Here is a 22246-nt window from a genome sequence, read left to right on the forward strand (position 1 = left end):
AGATTCTGAAGAAAAAAAAAAAAGAGTCTAATAATTCATGGCAACTGGCCATTGAAAGTACAGTCAAAGTCATTCAAGAAATACCTGATTTGAAAAAAATACATTATGAAATTCTTAAATGAATGAATACTTATACATTACAGATTTAAAACTCACTCTATATAGACTAACAAAATATTTATCAATTTTAGAAAGGGGTACTGAAAGAGTACATTATTGAAATATAAACCCAATCTCCAGATGTACCTAAGAAAGGAGCCATGCTCTTAATTTTCTTCTGGTGACTGAAACTATTACAAGCATATGTCTCAAGATTTTCTTTAAAAGCTTTTACTCCTGCCATAGGCATGTCAGTGGAACTGTAAACCAGGCCCTATAAAATCCTTCTAGCCTTTATACTGTGATACAAACATAGACTCAAGGATACAGGTGATGCCTCCTTGGACTTTCCCTTTTCAAGAGAATATCACCTATGACCACATAGCATTTAGGGAGGATGTGGAAGCAGGAAAGCAACATTCTCTGTCACCCTGAAAGAATGCCCAATTCACATCAATTAAGAGACCATCCTTCAAGGACTTTTTTTCTAAGTCTGGTGAGAAAGACTCACCAGTACTAGGTAGCACCAAACCAGCATCTTCATGATGTGCAGATTTGGGGGCCAGCCTGTTTGCAAAGCATGTTTCTAGTAGTTAGCAGAATTTCTTCTCTCCTCCCACAAAGAAAATCTGACTGTTGTTTGTTCCCAATTCCCAGAGAAATGGCACAAGTTGAAGCAAGCCATAGCTAGAGTGCTGTGCCTCCATTGTACAGGGCAGCCAGCCATCAGTTAAATAATATATCCTTCTGTGGCCCTCACATCAGAGAGTTCCATATGCCGGACCTCCCTCTGCAGAATTTTAGGCCTGTCCTCGGTGCAGCACCTGAGGTTTGTCAGGCCTCCTGTTTGGTTATAATGCTCATGTACATATTTATTCAGTTATATTTAGCTCAAAACATTTGTCTGTTACCTTGATGAATTGGGACATTGTAAAGGTTGAACTGGATTTTATTAACCTGAGTTCCATCAAAGCAGCGACCGTAAATGGGAAGCTCCTTGGGCAGAAATCTGTGTCCTTCACAATGTTTTGTTTTTTTAACTTTAACTGGAAGTAAAGTTTACATTCCAAAAAAACAAACATCATAATGGTAGAGCTCAATTAATTTTCACAAACACCTAATCAAGAAATCCCAGCACTCCCAGACCCCTCTTCCGAATCACTCTCTCTTCAGAGAAGGCCCCTGCCTGACTTCAAACACTGTAGTTTCCTGAACTTTCTGTGTATATGTCATACATTGTATTCTCTTTTGAGCCTTGATTTCTTCATCCAGTGTTATGTTTTAGAGGTCCATCAAGGTCACTGTGGTTAGCAATAATTTGTTTATTCTCATTATAAGCATACCTTCTTGTGCTTCACTTCATTGCATTTCATAGATCTAGTGTTTTGTTTGTGTTTTTTCATGAACTGAAGGTTTGAGGCAACCCCGTGTCAAGCGAAACTATTGGCCAATAGTTTCCAATAGCATTTGCTCACTTCATGTCTCTGTCACATTTTGGTAATTTTTGCAATATTGCAAACTTTTCCATTGTTATTATATTTCTTATGGTGACCTATGGTCAGTGGTCTTTGCTGTTACTACACTTTACTGATGGCTCAGATGATGGTTAGCATTTTTAGCAATAAAATCTTTTTAATTAAGTATATTCTTTCCTTTTAGAGACATAATGATATAGCATGGTAACACGTGGCTGGGGCTGAGTGGCAGCTCCTCATCGCAATGGAACATGTGCTTCCCACCCTCTGCCTTTGCCTCTGTGCACACAGTGCCCCTCTCCCATGCCCCTCTTCCACCCCTTCCTCACCTTGCCTCTCCTCTGTCATGGCGTCTGCCCCACCACCACGCTTCTAAGCTGGGTTCTGCCACCTTATCGAGAGAACTGGGAGGCACATCATGTGAGGTTGTTTTTCTAAAGATATGTTGCAGCCTCTCTCCTCTCCCCACTTGTGAGCCCTGAGCTTGTCTTACTCCAACATGATATTGTGATCTTTAGTCAGAGGCTTAAGCAAAGAAATAGGCCTTGGAGTATAATGCCAAAATGCAAGTGGTCTTTTTGGCTTCTTCTCCCTGTTCTGCTGACATTGTGACTAGAGGTACAGCCCAGGGCCCACAACCCCTCACCACAGTCTTGGAGCTGCCAGTGGGAAGATTTACCTCACAACTGCATAAACAGCCCAGCATGCACAGACACACCGTTTGGATATAAACTGGAGTTTTTTCTCCACACTTTTGCACATTGTCATTCTAGACATATCAGTGTACTTCCTCTTCCCTAAAGTATTGTGAGGAGAAAATCTTCCGTTCTTGGTTCCTATGAGGGTCCTCTGAAGGGGACCTATTTCTTTTCTACATGTCTGTTTTTTATTGTTTGGGTTTTGCCTTATCCAAATTTGTCTTGGTCTAAATATTGGAGAATTAGTGTTACTATAAATAGTCTTTAGGAATTGTGAATAATCTGCATATTATTATCTTTTAAACAAGATAAGTTTTAAAATGAGAAAAGCATTATTGGCTTTACTTACATTTTATGAAAAGAAGCATTGGTTGCATGTATGTATATGTGTATATTCAGTTGCTTTAGTCATGTCCAACTCTTTGCGACCCTTAGGACTGTAGCCCACCAGGCTCGTCTGTCCATGGGATTCACCAGGCAAGAATACTGAAGTGGGTAGCCACGGCTTTCTCGAGATTGGGGTACTGGAAAGGACCTTAGAAATCATTTTATGCAAATTAAGACTCCAAAGGGTGAGGAGTAGGGCTGATTGTGGCCAAATAATTAATGAGTTTTATGATGTTTGTCAGCTCATATCTTGTGTCTATGCCTCTGTTTACATTAGTTCAGTCAGTTCAGTTCAGTCACTCAGTCATGTCTGACTCTTTGCGACCCCATGAACCACAGCACGCCAGGCCTCCCTGTCCATCACCAACTCCCGGAGTTTACCCAAACTCATGTCCATTGAGTCGGTGATGCCATCCAACCATCTCATCCTCTGTCATCCCCTTCTCCTCCTGCCCCCAATCCCTCCCAGCATCAGGGTCTTTTCCAATGAATCAACTCTTCGCATCAGGTGGCCAAAGTATTGGAGTTTCAGCTTCAGCATCAGTCCTTCCAATGAACACCCAGGACTGATCTCCTTTAGGATGGACTGGTTGGATCTCTTTGCAGTCCAAGGGACTCTCAAGAGTCTTCTCCAACACCACAGTTCAAAGGCATCAATTTTTCAGCACTCAGCTTTCCTCACAGTCCAACTCGCACATCCATACATGACCATGACCATAGCCTTGACTAGGCGGACCTTAGTTGGCAAAGTAATGTCTCTGCTTTTTAATATGCTATCTAGGTTGGTCATAACTAGGTATTCTCAAAGACTTCTGAAAGAGGAGAACTCATGGGTTTGATATGATTTTATGGGCTGTTTTGAATGTTCAAGCCTCTCTCATGGTGGACTAGGCTCTGTGGTTTATGATGAATTGACTTTATACAGTAGGTCATGACCCATGGGCAGTTTCCAGCCCACAGCTATGGTTTGTTCGGAGCATATGTTATTTTAAAAAAATAGGAAATTTACATCAAAGGCCAGATTTACCATATTTTAAAAGTTCAATTTGGAAAAGACTGCACTGAATTTCTATGCCATTCCAGCAGATGAGTGAGCTCTTGGCAGTGGTCTTCTTCAGATGGGTTTCTGGTCCCTGGCTCTCACCTATCATTGTTCTATACCCTGTGCTGCTAAGGCCTCACTTCTACAACCTGCAATCATCCTGTTGAATGTTTTCCTCTAAAAATGAATTAATGCCATAAATAAGTCATTTTAAATGAATTGAGTTGGATTTATAAAAATGTGGGTATCAAATATTTTCAGATAATGCCTCACAGGTCAGTTTGCTTTCAGGAATGAGTATAAGTAATGGTTTTCTTTTAAATAAATTTTCTACCACTTTCCTCTGAGAAGACTGAAAAGCAGTGAGTGCATCTAACTTCCAAATCTGTGTTGCTAAGGTCCAGTTTTCATTAGCAGGACAAGGCTCCTGAGAAAAATGTCAAGTAACAGATCAGGACCGTGGAACTGTCAGGTATGCCTGAAACATCATACCCGCAGGCCCAAAAGCACACAGAGATTACTGCGGACTTGTGAACAGAACACAGAAGCTTGAGTAAAGGCATAGTTTGAGTTCAGTTCAATTCAGTTCAGTCGCTCAGTCGTGTCCAACTCTTTGCTTACCTCATAGAATAAGGGTAGCAATGGATTATAACACATCAAATGCAAAATCCTTTTTATTGTAACAAGGAAAGAGGGTCAAAAGGGTCACAGCTTCTTCTGTAGAGGAATGCCAACTAATGAGTACAGAAGGAACCATAGAATTAGAAAGTCACCACTGTGAAACTTATAGTCACTGATTTAGGCAAAGAACTTCAATAGGAGCTAAAAGCCACTAAATGAAAGGTTATTGGATGGCACGATATTCACACAGACCTAAAGTCTTACTTTGTAGGATATTTCTTAATTACAAGGAGATGAAGATACCACCTTAACCAAATGCCTCAGCATCACCAATAACAGGCCAGCCCAACATTTTGTGCTTCCTGATGTGATACAAAAGGAAGTACATGATATCACCTATGTGGGATTCTTGCCAAAAATATTCTGCCTAAATCTAAACAATCAGACAAATGTATATTAGGGGACATTCTGCATGGTAGCTGGCTTGGAATCCCTTCAAAAAGTGAAGGAGTGAAACACATAGACTGGTAGGCAGTTGCTACTCTAGATTACTAGAGACTAAAGGCAAATGAAATCTGATTAGATCTTGAGCCATTAAATCTACACCACACACAGCGATTTGGACATTGTTGGGACAGTTGGGGAACTCTGAATATGGGCAGGATGTTGATACTGAATCAGTATTAAATTTCTGGGGTTTGACAATGTGAGAGAATGTGATCATTGTTTCATGGTTATGTAAGAAAATATCCTTGTTCTTAGGAGACTCATACTGAAGCACGGGGGCAACATGTTATATCTGCAACTTACATTCAAATGGTCCAGCCCCTGTACCCCACAAATACATATATATGTATAGATATGAATGTGTAAAGAGTGAAAAAGATAGAATGAAGGTGACAAAATATTAATTGGTGAATACAGGTGAAAATATATAGATGTTCATTGTGTTCTTTCAACTTTTCTATGGCCATTAAAAATATGGCTAAATAAATGGGGAATAAATGCTAAATAGTTGTGGGAAATAAGGGAATAAGTTGTGGTAAATAAGTTGCCTTAAATTAATTTTAACTCTTTGATTTATCCTTAACTGCAGTGAAATATTTACATGTAAAATTTATTTTAAGCTAATTAAGGTCTTATTCTACATTTAGGGTGGGTTTTATGAGTCTGTTGATATATGCAGAGTGTTTGTGTATTTTTCTGCATAGAAGAGCCAACAACAGTTTTGATCATATCTTCAAAGGGTAGGTCCATTCTTCAAATAGTTTAGAACTTAGAACTACTGACTTGGAATAGATTTACAATTTTCAATGCATTCTTTATTCTGAGTATCACACACTAGTTAATATTTCAGACAGTTCATGTATAAATTTGGTAATTATGAATGTAATTCTCAACTTATGTAAAGCAAATGAACTTTCAGCAGTTTCCAGTTTATAAAATGATTTTCTTGTATCTTACATTAATCTGTTAGTTTAATGTAAGTTTATTTGACCACAGAGATTCTGTTACTTAGAAACACACCATGACATTCTAGTAACATGATGTATTCCTTTTCATTTCCAAACTAATATGTGTTTAGTGCAATCACATGTTATTTTTAATACAGTCCACTTTCCCTTGTGTGGATTCACATTCTTCACATTTTGTGCAAAGGGAAAAATACACTAGACTGTAAGTTTTTATTAATCTGTTTTCTTGTAGAAAAGGAAACATAATGTCAAAGAAGAAATAATCATGTCATTTATTCTTTAGTTGTATAATCACTAAGCTCTATTAATCTAATTAGAAATATTCACCTCTTTGCAAATAACAGCATGTGCCAGACCAGATTTCAATGTGACTTATAGTTTCAACTGTTCCTATTCATGCTGAAGCAAAGACATGTCAGTAATATGTTATAATATGCCAAAGTGTTGTTTAAGACATATAGGATGAAATGTACACTAACACATAACTACACTATTTACATAGATTTTAGTTCCTCTAAAAGTCTTTCACCAGTGCCTCTGGGTCTGTTGCAGTAGGTTTAATCAGAGCTGATGTCACAAGAATAGTAAATACTTAAACACCCCAGAACCATCTGCCCAGAGCATGCTGCACCTGGCCAAGGCTTCCACGCAGACTCTTAACTATATCCCTGGAGACCCACTTGCGGATTACCTCTGCAGTAGGAATCCATCTGCAGGACAGGTTTATTGATCAAGTAGTCTTCTCGTTTGGCTATTTTAAATACAGTTTTTCTCCTTTTTTTTTTTTTAGTTTTATGTTATTATAGTAAATCACACTTGTAAGTCAAAATTACTTTTCTTTCCTATAATCAGGATTTTTTTAATCTTCTTCTCATCTACTCCCATATCTGTGACAATAAAGAGTTTAGATTCTTTGAGTTTTGGTTTCACACTGCATTTATAACATGTTCTAAGCTGGTTTCATTCTACTCTGTGCAATGGATGTGAGCATGCAGTGACACAGCGCAAAGGCCACCAAGCTCAAGAGAGCTACTGACATGGCTGCAGGGTCCCCCGTGAGCCCAGCCCTCTACAGAGAGCATTGTCTGACCCCTGCTCTACTGTAAGAGGCCCATTCCTTTTTCCAGTATATATCACAATCTAAGGAATCGTTTCCTTAAATTATTAATATCTACCATATTATGAGACTTGGCAGCCTTGAATAAGTCGCTGAACTTTCCTACCTTCTGGGTTCCCAGCACCTATCCTTGAGGGAATGGATAGTCATCTGACGTCCACCCTGTGCTCAGTACTGTTGTGGACATCACCTTATTTAACCTTCACAGATGCCCTGGGAGGCAGATATTCTCCTCAATTTCATGGGCAAGGAAACTGGAAATCAGCATCTAAATAACTTGACCGTGTCCACAGCTAATAAGGATTCCAGTTTCAGACCCAAGATACTCGTTCTTGTTTTTTCATTGCAAGAGATGAACTTCATTAATCATAGACTTCTAGGGTTTAAGGCCCCCGGGCATCATCTGGTATAGGTGAGAGCTGGCCGGAAACATCTATTTTCATACATGTGTGTGTGTTACTCGCTCATTCATGTGCAACTCTTTGCAACTCCAAAATGCTTTTAATATTTTTGAATTTTAAGTTGAATTCATATTAAACTATGGACAGATGAATAATTCAGTCATTACCAATTTGTAAATACTTCTCCTATGAGGAAACTGTCTGTTTTCTAAATAAGGGAAAGAGGTGAAATAGATATCATAGAGCGTTTACCCAGTCCTTTGAGGTTTCACTTAAACAGCAGAACTTGAGTATTTTATTCTTTTATGTCAGCATCTATGAACCTAGTAATTCATGTTGTTTAAATGATGGCTTTGGAAAACATTGTCAGTATTGCTGTTATGGAGAACAATCAGTTGTCAAAGCATGACTTATTTTTTATAAAATATACTCTGCCTTCTAATGTCCATGTCAGAGAATATTAATAAGAAATTATTCCTTACTAATTATATGACCATATATAAATCTTTATCACTTTTCCTTTAAAAATCCTTAAATTTTGCACATTTCTTTTTGTTTTGTTTAGGGGTAGTATTAATGTCAACTTTGGACAACTCATGAGCTGATCGTTTAGACTGAGGGATCAACAATTCTATTAGTACCTACTCTATACACAGAATGTAGGGATTCAAGAAATGAATTGTCTCTTATTTTAAGTTTTACAATCTTTTAGGAAAACATGATATACCTTCTACCAATCTACTGTACAACATCCTACATTGCGAATAAATAATCAATGCAGACCTAACTCATAATACCAGACCTGTCTGTCAGGAGGTTGGTGGGACAGATGCCAAGTACTGAAGGGAGGAGTCACTTCCTGAGGAGATGGGCTTCTAGACACAGCTTGCCTTGTGCCTTGGAAGCTCCTTGAGGTCAGATCATATGAGCTCAAGTCAGATGCAGCCATATAGTAAACTTATTCCCCTTGAAATTGAAAGTTGGTACCCATTAGGGTTCTGCTTCTGCCCTTCTCTTCATCCACCCCTCTTTCCTTCGGATTCCCCTCCAGCTGAGTGCATTCCCGTGCTCCTGCCTAAATTCCATGGTGACACCTCCAAACTTCAGCATATTCTCACCCAAACTGTCTCTTTCTCTCAGTTTCTCAGCAGCATCACTGAGACTCAGAGCGGTTCTCCTTTTTATCTGCTTTTCTCTTCTTTGTATCCCTTGCATGGTAGATCACTACTTCCCTTTTCTTCTCTTCCGTTTTACAATCAAATCAGTTCATTTTTTAAAATTTATTTATTTTTATTTGGAGGATAATTGCTTTACAATTTTGAATTGGTTTCTGCCATACATCAACATAATCAGCCATAGGTATGCACATGTCCCCTCCCTTCAATCAGTTCATTTTATTTTTAATATATTCTCTATTGGACTTCCCGGTGGCTCAGTGATAAAGAATCTGCCTATGATGCAGGAGACACAGGTTCAATCCCTGGGTCAGGAAGATCCCCTGGAGGAGTCCACGGCAAGACATTCCAGTATTCTTGCCTGGAGAATCCCATGGACAGAGGAGCCTGGCGGGCTACAGTCCATGGGGTCACAAAGAGTTGGACACGACTGATGCAACTTGCCATGCAAGCATGCATATTCTCAATTATTCATGGTTCATAATGTCCTTCTGAGATTGAGCCCCTCAGAAGATGACAAATATGGCAAGCTTGCCTTCAGACTTAATCTTCAGCAATGAGAATGTAGGTGGTTTTTTTTTTTCTTTCTTTCAAAGTCTCTGTCATACCTATCCCTGTTTCTGCTTGTTCCTCCTGTCACCTATACTGAGTGGGTCCCTCTTATTCTATTTCTAGATTATTAGCCACCTATTTCTAGATGGCTCTTTTCCCTTCATTACTTTCATACACCTCTCTTTAGAGTTTTCTGGTGGTGTCCTATATTTCTCATTGCAGTAAGTATGGTCTCCTCCTATGGGCCTTCCAAGCCATCCCAAGCCTCTTATTTCCTGTATGGTCTCTCCTCTGCTGGTGAACCTCAACTATGCTTGGCTCATGCCTGTTTGTTTCAGTCAGTTATTCCTTTCCCCTCAACTGATTCAAATTTCAAGCCCCAGTTTAAGCCTACGGATCTTTTCTCCTCCAAAGTCAATACTAGTTATTTCCTATACCATATATACCACAGACTCCTTTATTACTCCTGATCTAAATTTGTCAACTCAGGAAAACCATTTTTGCCTATAGCACTCTGTGGCACCAGTAAAAATTGGGGATTTTATCCTAATTTAGCTATATACCAATCATCTGTGGCTAAATTTCCACATACCAAATCTAAAATTATCTTGAAACAAGCATTATAGTTTATTAACTCTTTCCACTGAACTTAAAGGTTTTGACTACACAGTTTGAGCAGTTACTGGAATAATCACATTCTTCTGTGTGAATGAGGCAGTCATCCTTACTGCCCTTAGTGGTGTCAGTGTGGACTAGAGGCAGATTTCAACTCGTGTTGTGGGTGGTGTTTTCCATGTTAATAGAAGAAGTCATCCCTAGGAATAGTTAACTTTAACCTCTCAAGCCCAACTCCTAAGGGATGTATGTAGAGTCACTTGACAGTAAAAGCCCAAGGAGACAGTGTTGTATCTTCTCAGTCCTGTTGACAGCACCTGCCAAACCAGGCGCCCTGCACCCTCAGAGTTATGGGCGCACCTACCCACTCTCAGGTGTCCAGACTTTCCACTTTCAGGACTGCATTCAGCAGGTGCATGTTAAGTCCAGGCTCGGTCACATACTCCCTGTTGTTCCCAAGTGCCGCACATTCACCCCCAGGATGCTGGGGGCTTCCTAACCTGCCTGCTCCGTAGGGAGTCACACAGTCTGGCAGAGACAAAGATGTGATCCCAATCTGTGCATGCAGCAGCACTGCCACGCTGTACCCATCCTATAGAACATGCACTCACGCTAACTGCCTTTCAGGGTGTTTTAGGTCAGAGGTCAGCAGTCTTTGGTTGTGGCAGAGGTGCTCAGGGCTGATTCCCACTATGGTGCTAGAGCTCCAAAGGATCAGACATATCTACTGAGCTTCCTTGTCCCGGCATACCCAGAGGTTGGCTCTGCTCAGGCAGCTGTAATCCTCGTAACTGAGAAATGTTTCTTCAGGCCAAAGCTCTCCAGTGAAGTTCTCTGAAAGTATAGGAGGAGCTGAGGAGAGGATAAGGACCAGGAACTTTGGCTGAATGTTCTTTATGGCTTTTAGAACTTGATGTGTGATTTATATAGTACTTTGTCTATTGGTTTCAAGACATAAGGGGAGCTGGGGAAGCAGACAGGAACAGTGTCAGCTAACCCATTCTGATGGTAGCAAAGCTGTTTTGTCTGAAGGGAGTCTGTGTACTTCCTCTCTCAAGGACGCTTCCTCCCCTGGGCACCATGAACTCCTAATGAGCCATGCTTGAAAACCACTGATGTGTTCCGAGAATGCTATTTTGCAATTGAATCAAGTGATCTCAGAAAAGTAAAATGACTGCATAATTACTGGAGACCAAGATGGGGACCCAGATGTCATGATTCTTGGTGTAATTATTTCCTTATAATTCTAGGCTATAGGTTTCTTTAACTACATCATATCTTTAATGCTTTTTGAAATACCTTAATCTACAATAAGCTAAATCTCAAAATTGAAAGTATAGTTAGTATTTTCTGTACATATGTGCAGAGATGACACGCTATTAAATATTTTCAGACCATGACTGGGCCAGGATTTCCTTAGTGTACATTTGTGTTAGTAATTACAGTATACTTCTGAAGCCAAACAGAACACCTCTTTGTTATACATTATATAAACATTATATATCATGAACAATGTTTGCTATATGGACATTTATCACTTTTAAAAAATGAAATTAAAGCTTCTATCCAGAACATTATAAAGTTTCAAAGCAAACAAGTTCAATGCTAGATATATTTCGTATTTTAAGTTATATAATCAGTAGAAATAAAAACATCTTCCAACTTAAGAACAAAGCTTCCATCAGTCATTCTGATTTTTCACCTTTCTAGAGATTCTTCTCCCAACAGGGTATCTCTCAGTGCACAGTAGGGTCTCAGTGTGTGCCTGGGTCTAGTGTTATTCCAAGCCTGCTGGGGATTGCAGTGTCTTATTGCAACTTCTGCTATTTGCACACTCTAGAGACCCACAATGTGGGAATACCCCTAGGCCTAGGCAGAGGGGCCTTGGGACCCCAACATACTTTATTACATCACCACCCTGTTGTACTGATTTCATCACACTTGGCTTGTTGATTTGATTGTCCGTTTGATCTCCTGCTTATGGCCCTAAAACACCACACATTCCCAGAGAGCAGAGACCTCATCTGATCTCTTCATCCCTTTCTCTCTAAAACAGCATCTGGGACACATCTGATTAAAATCAGAATGACAAATTAATGCAAGAATGCTTCAGTATTCATCTCTGTTGTCTAGGATGCTAATTCTTTTTACTCACTTTATTTGGTTTGAGTCCCCTCTGACAGTAATTTTGTTTACTGTTTAAGTTGCTTTAAATCATTTACATTGATGCATTTATATTCAAACAGCACAAAGGTTCTTCTTCCTGTTATTTGTCTCTTTTCATTCAACTTGGCCAGTTTAAATTAGTAAAGCTTCTACATATCTAAACTGGTTATAAATCTCAACTTTTTGTTCCATGAGATTTTATTTCTCTTCTTAACCACCTGGCTTAAGCCTTTGATGCTTGATTCTAACAGTCTGTATCATATTATTATTCTTGTTCATTTTGTGATCTCAAAAGCCTATATGTTAAGAAAGGGGGCTTAGAAATAACATTATCTTAAATGGGGTAAGTCAAACTTCTACATCTTGAAAGCTGCCCAAGTAATAATCAACTTTGATTGAATATGCTGTTTAGTGTCAATTTTATATGAAAGGTTGGCAATATTAAGTGTACTCGCTATGCATATTACACTTCCCAAATATTTTATTCTTCTCTGGTTCTCGTAACACCTCAGTGAAGTGGGGCTGAAGGGCTCTGAGAATTGTGGGAGCACTATTAAAAGATTAAATAACTAAAGTTTGAAATCATTAGAGTAATCTGCCCAATGGGGCCAAGATTAGAAATTAAGTTCCTAATCTGGTGTTTTTTCAAGGTAGAAAACTGAGAGTAACAAGAAAAATCAACATGGTTCCTATATGTGTCTTTTACAAATTATTTTAGAAATAAAGATAAGATATCATTATATAATGAAAATTTTAATACATGATATGATTTTGTTAGGATCTACTACATAATGAATACTGATAGCTATATGTTATATTGAGTAAAAAGATACATTTGAGCAAATTAGGTCAAAGATAAGAGAGGTTAACAATGACCAGAGGGGCAAAAGTTTTTTAAATGTATGCATTAGGTTTATATTTACAAGGTTTAGTCAAGGGTAGTTAACTTATATTTTAAGCAAACTCCACTGCTTTCCATAAATCTTTTGATTGAGCAAATTATTATGAGGATGATCTTAAAATACTGTTAAACTTTTTAGACTTACAGAGAAATTACAAAAATCATACAGAATTCACATATATCCTTCTCCCAGCTTTCCCTAATGTTAATAAGTACATACTTAACCATAGTATAATTCTCAAGACCAGGAAATTAACTTTATAGTAATTATATTTTAATTCTATTCATGTAATTAATAGAAGGAACTAAAGCTAAGCCAATGATTAAGTTTATTTATATCAATAATTGTATTATAGGGTCTTAATTACTTACAGAAAATTAATAAATTTTTGCTTTAACAGAATAATAAACAGAACATTAGTTCATAAATTCTACACCATTATTTTTTCCAGCCATCCACTTCTTGGTCTTGAACCATAACATACATACTTTTTTAGAAGACTTAGGGAGTTCTTAGCTAATAGAAATTCTGTGGTCTGTTGTAAAGGGCGTATTTAGTTACAGATTCTCTCCGTCTACTTCAGCAGCACACAGCATCCTATTCTTGTGAGAAAGGTTTGCAACAAGATGGCTTGTTTCTAGAGTGTGAAACTGAAAGCTTCACTAAAACTGTTAAAGACTAAACCTTGTAGATATGTGTTTAGTTGTCCTGTGCAGTGGTGAATCAGGTTGATTAGCATAATGACATTTTAATATGACATTGTATCTCTTGTTGAGGAAAATGCTACTAAAATAGATATATGAGTATTATTTACAAGTGACAAAGAAAAACTTGTAGTTACTTGATATTTTGTGGTTTAAGAACAATACTTGAATATGATCTTATGCATGAAAATGCATAGGATGATATTTCTCTTGTTTTAATGTAGTTGTTTTCAAGATGAAGATGTTCCAGGGTCGAATCATCATCTTCTTCAGCATTGCAAATTTGTTCTGGAAGAATATTCCTAAGGAAAAATAGATATGCAGGTCATAAAGGATTGAAGTAATATTCCACCTTCATAATTTAGGAGTTAAAATAAAATTGGATCCTTGTCTTATATACCAGAAAAAATTCTAAATAGTCAAAGATCTACATATGAAAAAATAAAGTCATAGAAGTGATAGAATAAAGCATGGTTATACCCCAGTAGGGAGGGAGAAATCTTCCTATATGTGACTCAGAAACCAGAAGCACTAGAAGAAAAGATTAAAAAATTGGCTAGTTGTTTTTTTTTTTTTTTTAATGCAAAGTTAAAAGACAAATGGCAACGTAGGAGAAAGTGTTTGCAACTTAAATAAAGGGCTACTTTACAAAGACCTAAAAGTCTAGGAGGCAAGAGAAATCAGAAAAAAAAAAAGATACCTGGTAACCAGTTTACAGATGAGAAAATGAAATGACATGTGAACATAAAAGGATGCTTAATTTCATTTATGATAAGAAAAATTAAATTGAAATGATACTGGCATGCCACTCTCACTTATCAGATTTTTCCACCTCCCCACAGAACAAATCAAAGCTCATTCACATGTTCTGATGGTAAAGTTGTATAGGATCAAGCATCACTGAAGGGAATTCGAAACTGTTCAGCCCCCTGGAAAGGAATCTGGCAGTATGTAGCAAAATTACATATTCATTTTATTCCTTTCACTCAGCAATTCCATTTCTAGGGATTTATCCCAAAGTTAGATTGGGAAATACAAAATTATATTTGAACAGAGTTACACGTTGTGGCATTATTTTTAGTATAAAGAAGTGGAAACAATCAAATGTCTATCAGTAAGAAACTGGTTGAATAAAGTTCCCACCTAATAGTACTATTCAGTTGTTAAAAGGAAAGAGGAAATTTTCTACATACTGATATGGAATGATATTCAGGATATACTGAAAATTTTTAAAAGTAAAGACTAGAAAAAAAGAGAAAAGAATAGTACTTATTCTTCTTATTCACAGAAGAATAATACTTCTGTGTGATAATTTATATAATAATTCTGAGGGGGTATAGAATATGAATGTGTATGCTTAGCAGTTTCAAAAATAACACTGGAATCATCAACAGGAAATTAATTTAAAAATTTAATCAAAAGAGAAGGATGGAATACAGTATAAGGGATAGGCATAGAAAAATATGTTGTAGAAAGTAGCAATTCCTAAAAAATTTTGAACTGTAGTGTGGGAGAAGGCTCTTGAGAGTCCCTTGGACTGCAAGATCAAACCAGTCAGTCTTAAAGGAAATCAGTCCTGAATATTCATTGGAAGGACTGATGCTGAAGCTGAAGCTCCAGTACTTTGGCCACCTGATGTGAAGAACTGACTCATTAGAAAAGACCCTGATGCTGGGAAAGATTGAAGGCAGGAGGAGAAGGGGATGACAGAGGGTGAGATGGTTGGATGGCATCACTGAATTGATGGATATCAGTTTGAGCAAGCTCCGGGAGTTGGTGATGAACAGGGAAGCCTGGTGTGCTGCAATCCATGGAGTTGCAAAGAGTTGGACACGATTGAGCGACTAAACTGAAAGCAAACTAAAGACCTATCTAAATATTAAATTGTTGACATACTGTTACAGAGAAAACTACTGTGCTTAAGCTATACATCCTCCATGGAACATATTCAAAGGACAAATAGAACTACCAAAAACATAATAAACTTAATTAAGTACTTTGGCTGTTAGTTGTAATAATGGTATGCATTTATTACCTTACAAAATAGGTTTACATATTGTAAGGTAATAAATGTAAATTATTGTTGGAAACCTAGATTTTCAGTTTAAGATAAGTCTACATCAGAAGGATTTCTCTATAATGGTAATATTTTTTTTTTTGCTTGTTTTTTTTTTTAATTGGAGGATAATTGCTTTACAATAGTGTATTGGCCTCCACCATATACATCAGCCTATAATGGTAAATTTGATTTGGGAATATCAGTATGAACTGTTTTTGTTCTTGTTTTTTTGTTTGTTTGTTTGTTTTTAACAAAAATGCATATTTCTGGCAGTCCACTGAAAGGCCTTGAGACTGTAAAAATACATTTAAAAGAAAGATGCCTGGTGCCCAGACTGGGGCCTCTGAACACTATTCCCCAGTGAGAGGAGCTAGGGCTTTTTGGATGAAGGCTGGCATTGGTCTGTAGTGGGGAATGTAAAAGTGAGCCATCCAAGATCTATGGAGGCCTGTCCAAGGACTCAGGAGCCAGCTCAAAGGAGCTCAGCTGAAGATGAGACAGTTAAGAACAGCAATTGCAACTGATGGAAACATTCTTAATATATAAAGCCATAAATTTGTATTGAGTCTCCAGAGAAAGAGAGAGGCCAGAAACAAAGTAATAAAGCAAAAATATTCAGGCACCAACTTCTTTTTTTTTTCCTGAGACAGTCACTATCAAATTTTTTAAATCTTTTATAGTCTTTTTCATCCATGGTTAATGCATATGTATAATTTTTTACAATTTTATAAAGATAAGATTGGCATGACATTATATTAGTTTCAAGTATACAACATAATGATTAGATGTGTGTGTGTGTGTGTGTGTGTGTGTGTGTGTATGGTTGAAATGATCACCACCATAAGTTAATATGCATCACCTCACATAGTTACAAATTTGTAACCAGCTTCTTACCATGATGGGCGATTTAAAGGAAAGAACTGAGCATTTATCTTACCTCTCAGAGTAAAGAACTTACCCTTGCTGATGAGAAAACATTATTTACAGAGGAATGTGCTTAGTCACTCAGTCGTGTCTGATTCTTTGCAACCCATGACTGTAGCCCATCAGGTTCCTTTGTACATGGGATTCTCCCAGCAAGAATACTGGAGTGGGTTGCCATTCCCTTCTCCAGGTTACAGAGGAATTCCATTTAATAAATGTGGAAAGAATGACAAAAATAGAAATTCACCTTTTTGTTACCCCTAAGGAAATAACAGATGCAAGCAAGTGTCATCATGAGTTTAAAAAAAAAAAAAAAACCATTGGTATAGTGGTGGAGGAGAAAGGTTATGATGGAGATATCATACCATTGCCACCTATATCCCATCAGATGTGGGATATTTTATGCCTCCTGTTAAAATACTATAAGAACCATATGGCACAACCTAGGAATTATCTTAGCCAAAAAATTTATACTCTGATTATAAAGCCCTCCCCATCCCCACCACTTCCCCTATAAACTTGACTCTCTGTTTTATCTTTTAGAAGTTTGTGTTTGGAATTTTAGAGATAGGTGAAAGAATAAAGAGTATAATCTTCAAAGACAGGACCACAGAGCTCAAGGATCTGTCATCCTCATTGGCTGCACTAAGAAAGTGTCCCAGATTAATCTTGAGACATTCATACTTTTTAGGCAGAGGGGATGACTCAGTCAGCAAACAACACACACATAAAAATGTGTCCTCAGAAGTGAAGAAACTGAGTTTTAATAAATGTTTTCAGAATTTTGTTTTCAGAAAAATCTAGATAGAAGCAAGCAATTTTAATGTTAGCATACACTTGGGTTTTGTGCTCCACAGATCAGTGTGTTTGAAATCACGTATGGAGGTCGGAACAGCACCGTAATCTGCGGCCTTGAAGTCTCACTTGAAAGTGTCTCTAAGATTCTAGGTATTATGTAGTCATACTCTATTTTTTAAAAATTTTACATGGAAGTTTGCAAACATAGAAAAATAGGGAAAAAACTATAATGAACCCTTATGTACTTATTATCATCCAACTTCAACAATCATTAACATTTGCCTGTGTTGTTCGATGCAACCTCTTGTCACTTTTTCTTTAAATTCCAGACATTATGTCATGGTCATTTAATCATATTTTGTCACCCATGACAATTTAAATGGATACTTGAGAAAGTCAAAATTTACCTTATCTTGTTGTTGTTCAGTCTCAGGAAATGTAGTGCTTTCATTTCTTGTACCCCAGGTGGTATAGATTTTAATTCATTATGATCCAGAAACAGCTCTCGCAGAGAATGGTAAGCTCCATAGAAGGAGACTCGGTCTATGCCGTCATCCACAAGCTTATTAAATGACAGGTACAGGTATTCCAGGCCTGGTTCCATGTGACCAAACACATAGCCAGGGATGCGTTCGATCTGGTTCCCAATGAGTACGAGGTGCAGCAGCGACTTGGGTAGATAGGAGGGGACGTGGTAAAGCTTGTTGTAGGAGAGGTCTATTGATTCTAGATTTCTAGAAGAGAGTGAACAATGTGGGTGCGTCAGGGCATGACTGTTAGCTCAAAGTTTTGACAAGCCAGTCAGGATGCTTGTCCGCGTTTGTGCCAGTACTCAGTGTTAGTGATGGTTCCCAGTGCAAGTGTGGCTACATGGTGGTCTAGCTGCAAGGATATTGCTGCTTGAGTTCCTGTCTTATGGAGGAGCACCAGAGTTGAGAGAAAAGAATCTCATATCCTAGGGTAATGCTGAGACCCAAAGAGGGCCCACAAATATCTCTGAGGCATAACTTATATTGGAAATAAAGTCCAAAGTTCTAGCTGGCATCAAAACCCTATCCCTACAATCATCCTTGGTTCCAGCAAGGAAGTAGCAGTAAGAGGTTTGTGCATTCTCCTTCCACATTTGATCTGATAACTTGGGATCTGGGACTTGGGGTAAGAATGAGGGATCTAGAAAAAGTTGATAACCAATCAGAAGATCTGGGAAATGTGGTGAACTCCCTGGCTCTTTTCAGGAGCCTCACCTGCAGCTTCTGCCCACTGCATGAAGATTTTTCACTTGCTGAAGACTCAGTTGCCCTGCCACTGCCACATCCTGCTAAACCTAAAGGGCCCTCAAGGTCTCTTTCCATCTCTGTCCTGCTTCTGAAACATGCCTATCCCCACGGTGCTACTCAAATCCCTCATTCCCTCATGACATGACTTCAGATCTGCTCTGATGGCACCTGCTCCCGGGGCCTGACCCTGCTTCCCTGTGTAGCTAGTCATCTCCCTCCTGACAGGCAAGGCCTCAACACTTTGCAATTCCCTGAGAGCTACAGCCTGGGACCATTGATTCCTCTCCAGGAAAGTGGGCTCTGATTTTTGCTTCCTCTATCAGGTCATGCATTCTTCAGTCTCTTTTGTAAGACTTGAGATAGAGAAATAATATCAAGGAATGAAGACAGTGTGGTATAGAATCTAATGGTGAGGGAGGAGAAAAAGGGAGAAGGGCAGCTTCCTTCCTTACTGTATTGTTGCTATCGTTGTTCAGTCTCTAAGTCATCTCTGACTCTTTGTGACTCCAAGGACAGCAGCACACCAGGCTTCCCTGTCCTTCACAATCTCCCAGAGTTGGCTCAAACTCATGTCCATTGAGTCGGTGTTGCCACCCAGTCATCTTATTCTCTGTTGAATCTTCTCCTCTTTCCTTCAGTCTTTCCTAGCATCACGGTCTTTTCCAATGAGTTGACTCTCCACATCAGGTGACCAAAGTATCAGAGCTTCAGCTTCCAATGAATGCTCAGGATTGATTTTCTTTAGGATTGACTGGTTTGATCTCCTGGCTGTCCAAGGGACTCTCAAAAGTCTTCTCTAGTACCATAATTTAAAGCATCAATTCTTTGGCACTCAGCCTTCTTTATGGTCCAACTCTCACAACCATACATGACTACTGGAAAAACCACAGTTTTGACTATACAAATGTTTGTTTACAAAGTACTGTCTCTGCTTACTGTCTAGGTTTGTCATAGCTTTCCTTCCAAGAAGTGTCTTTTAATTTTCTGGCTTCAGTCACAGTCTGCAGTAATTTTGGAGCCCAAGAAAATAAAATCTGTTATTGTTTCCACTTTTTCCCCTTCTATTTGCCATGAAGTGATGGGACTAGATGCCATGATCTTAGTTTTTCAATTAGAGTTTTAAGCCAGCTTTTTCACTCTGCTCTTTCACCTTCATCAAGAGGCTCTTTAGTTCCTCTTCACTTTCTGCCATTAGAGTTATATCATCTGCATATCTGAGGTTGTTATTTCTCCCAGCAATCTTGATTCCAGCTTGTGATTCATCCAGCGTGGCTTTTCACATGATGTACTCTGCATATAAATTAAATAAGCAGGATGACAGTATACAGCCTTGACATACTCTTTCCTGATTTGGAACCAGTCCATTGTTCCATGTCCAGTTCTAACTGTTACTCCTTGACCTGCATACAGGTTTCTCAGGAGGCAGGTAAGGTGGTCTGGTATTCCCATCACTTTAAGAATTTTTCACAGTTTGTTGTGATCCACACAGCCAAAAGCTTTAGTGTAGTCAATGAAGCAGAAGTAGGTGGGGTTTTTGGAATTCCCTTGATTTTTCTATGATCCAACAGATGTTGGCAATTTGATCTCTGGTTACTCTTCCTTTTCTAAATCTAGCTTGTACTTCTGGAAGTTCTCAGTTCACATACTGTTGAAGCCTATCTTGAAGGATTTAGAGCATTACCTTGCTAGCATGTGAAATGAGCAAATTGTATGATAGTTTGAACATTCTTTGGTATTGGAATGAAAACTGACCTTTTCCAGTCCTGTGGCCACTGCTGAGTTTTCCAAATTTGCTGGCGTGTTGAGTGCAGCACTTTAACAGCATCCTCTTTTAGGATTTGAAATAGCTCAGCTGGGATTCCATCACATCCACTATGTTTTGTTTTTGGTTTTTTTTTTTTATATCCACTAGCTTTGTTTGTAGTAGTGCTTCCTAAGGCCCGCCTCATATCACATTCCACGATATCTAGCTCCATGTGAGTCACCACACTATCATGGTTATCTGTATCATTCAGACCTTTTTTGTACAGTTCTGTATATTCTTAGCACCTCTTCTAATCTCTTCTGCTTCTGTTAGGTCCTTGCCATTTCTGTCATTTATTGTGCCCATCTTTCCCTTGGTATCTCCAGTTTTCTTGAAGAGATCTCTAGTATTTCCCATTCTGTTGTTTTCCTCTATTTCTTTGCATTGTTCACGTAAGGCTTTCCTATCTCTCCTTTCTATTCTCTGGGACTCTGCATTCAATTGGGTATATCTTTCCTTTTCTCCTTTGCCTTTTGCTGCTGTTCTCAGCCATTTGTAAGTCCTTTTCAGACAACTACTTTGCCTTCTTGCGTTTCTTTTTGGGGGGATGATTTTGGTCAACACCTCCTGTGCACTGTTTACAAACCTCTGTCCATAGTTCCTCAAGTACTATGTCTATCAGATCTAATCCCTTGAATCTATTTGTCACCTCCTCTGTATAATCATAAAGGATTTAATTTAGGTCATACCCAAATGGCCTAGTGGTTTTCCCTACTTTCTTCAATTTAAACCTGAATTTTGCAATAAGGAACTGATGATATGAGACAGTCATCTCCAGGTCTTGTTTTTGCTGACTGTATAGAGCTTCTCCATCTTCAGCTGCAAAGAATATAATCCTCTTTGTGGGTAGAGGATTATCAAACTTATAGTTCATGACTGCCTGTGAGGTCAACAGACCAGCACAGTGATCAGACCTTACCTTAGGTCATGCTGCTTGGGCTTGGCACTTGTACATTGTAGGTTATCCACAGCAGCAGTGACCATAGCTATCCTAACATCAGTTATTTCATGAACAATTTGAACTCTTTGCAAATAGCCAAGTTTTTGGTAGCGGGAGGTTCACTAAGAATGCTGTCATCTTCCTCACTCACCCATTTTCATACCCTGTTGAGTAATGGCAAAGGAAAAGAATTCATCTATGAACATCAAATTGTAGCATGTACTTACTCTTGATTTATCCAGGCTAAAGGAGCAATTCTGTTTTCTTCAATTTTATTATAACGTAATCCAATGACATTGATCTTTCTGGTATGATTAAAAGAAATTTCAGTTATTTCTTCAATTTGGTTATTTTCTAGATATAATTCCTATAATTAAAAGAAAAGACTTATTTTTCATCATATTACTTGATATAATAAATATATTCAATTTCACAGAATTAAAGTATATTCAGTTTCACAGAATTAAAATCATGTTATAAACTGTTGTCATTAGTGTTAGCTAATGAAAGAGTCTTGCAGCTCTTCCAAATGAGTTAATTTTTTACATTGTCAGATTTTCTAGCTAGCAAAATAAAGTGTACTGACTGTCATGGTTATGGGACTAAATGAATTTAAGTATTTTTAACCATAAAATGATACGATATAGCATATCATGATAATTGTATATAGCTTTCTAATTTACAAAACTTATTCACATAAATTATTTCATTTGGGCTTCAAAGACCTAGAAACTAGAAAATAGGTAGAAATTATCCCCATCTAGTAGTGAAAAAACTCAGGCCTGGAGAGATGGCAAGGTGTTTGCAAAGTTAAACAGCTGATACATGAGGGAAATTCATGCTGGCTGGCCCCAGCTTAGAGTTATCCTGTTTCCTGCCAGTCCATGCTGTCTGTAATTTTTTTAGGCTCACAGTTTTTAGGTTTGTTTGTATTATAATTTCTTTAATTAAAAGTTCATTAAGAGCCTTCATTTAACATCATGGTGAGGTTAGAACTATTAGTAAGTTGTCAATA

At 38.1% G+C, this 22246-nt stretch overlaps 2 protein-coding genes across 3 annotated transcripts in view; one reads left to right on the forward strand and one right to left on the reverse strand.

Annotated features, from left to right (window-relative positions):
* Nucleotides 1-22246, forward strand: part of LOC122432041 (centromere protein P) — a 225039-nt gene that overhangs the window by 139809 nt on the left and 62984 nt on the right. The gene's annotated exons all lie outside the window — the stretch shown is intronic.
* Nucleotides 12561-22246, reverse strand: part of ECM2 (extracellular matrix protein 2) — a 36993-nt gene continuing 27307 nt past the window's right edge. For both annotated transcript variants that reach the window (XM_043453751.1, XM_043453750.1), the window contains exons 8-10: nt 21459-21598; nt 17618-17944; nt 12561-13731 (exon numbers count right to left, since the gene is read on the reverse strand). In XM_043453751.1, the coding sequence (XP_043309686.1) occupies nt 13563-13731; nt 17618-17944; nt 21459-21598 (636 nt within the window). In that variant the 3' untranslated portion in view covers nt 12561-13562. The remainder of the gene's footprint in view (nt 13732-17617; nt 17945-21458; nt 21599-22246) is intronic.

Source organism: Cervus canadensis, chromosome 30 (genome assembly GCF_019320065.1).
Source record: "Cervus canadensis isolate Bull #8, Minnesota chromosome 30, ASM1932006v1, whole genome shotgun sequence".
Taxonomy (NCBI): Eukaryota; Metazoa; Chordata; class Mammalia; order Artiodactyla; family Cervidae; genus Cervus; species Cervus canadensis.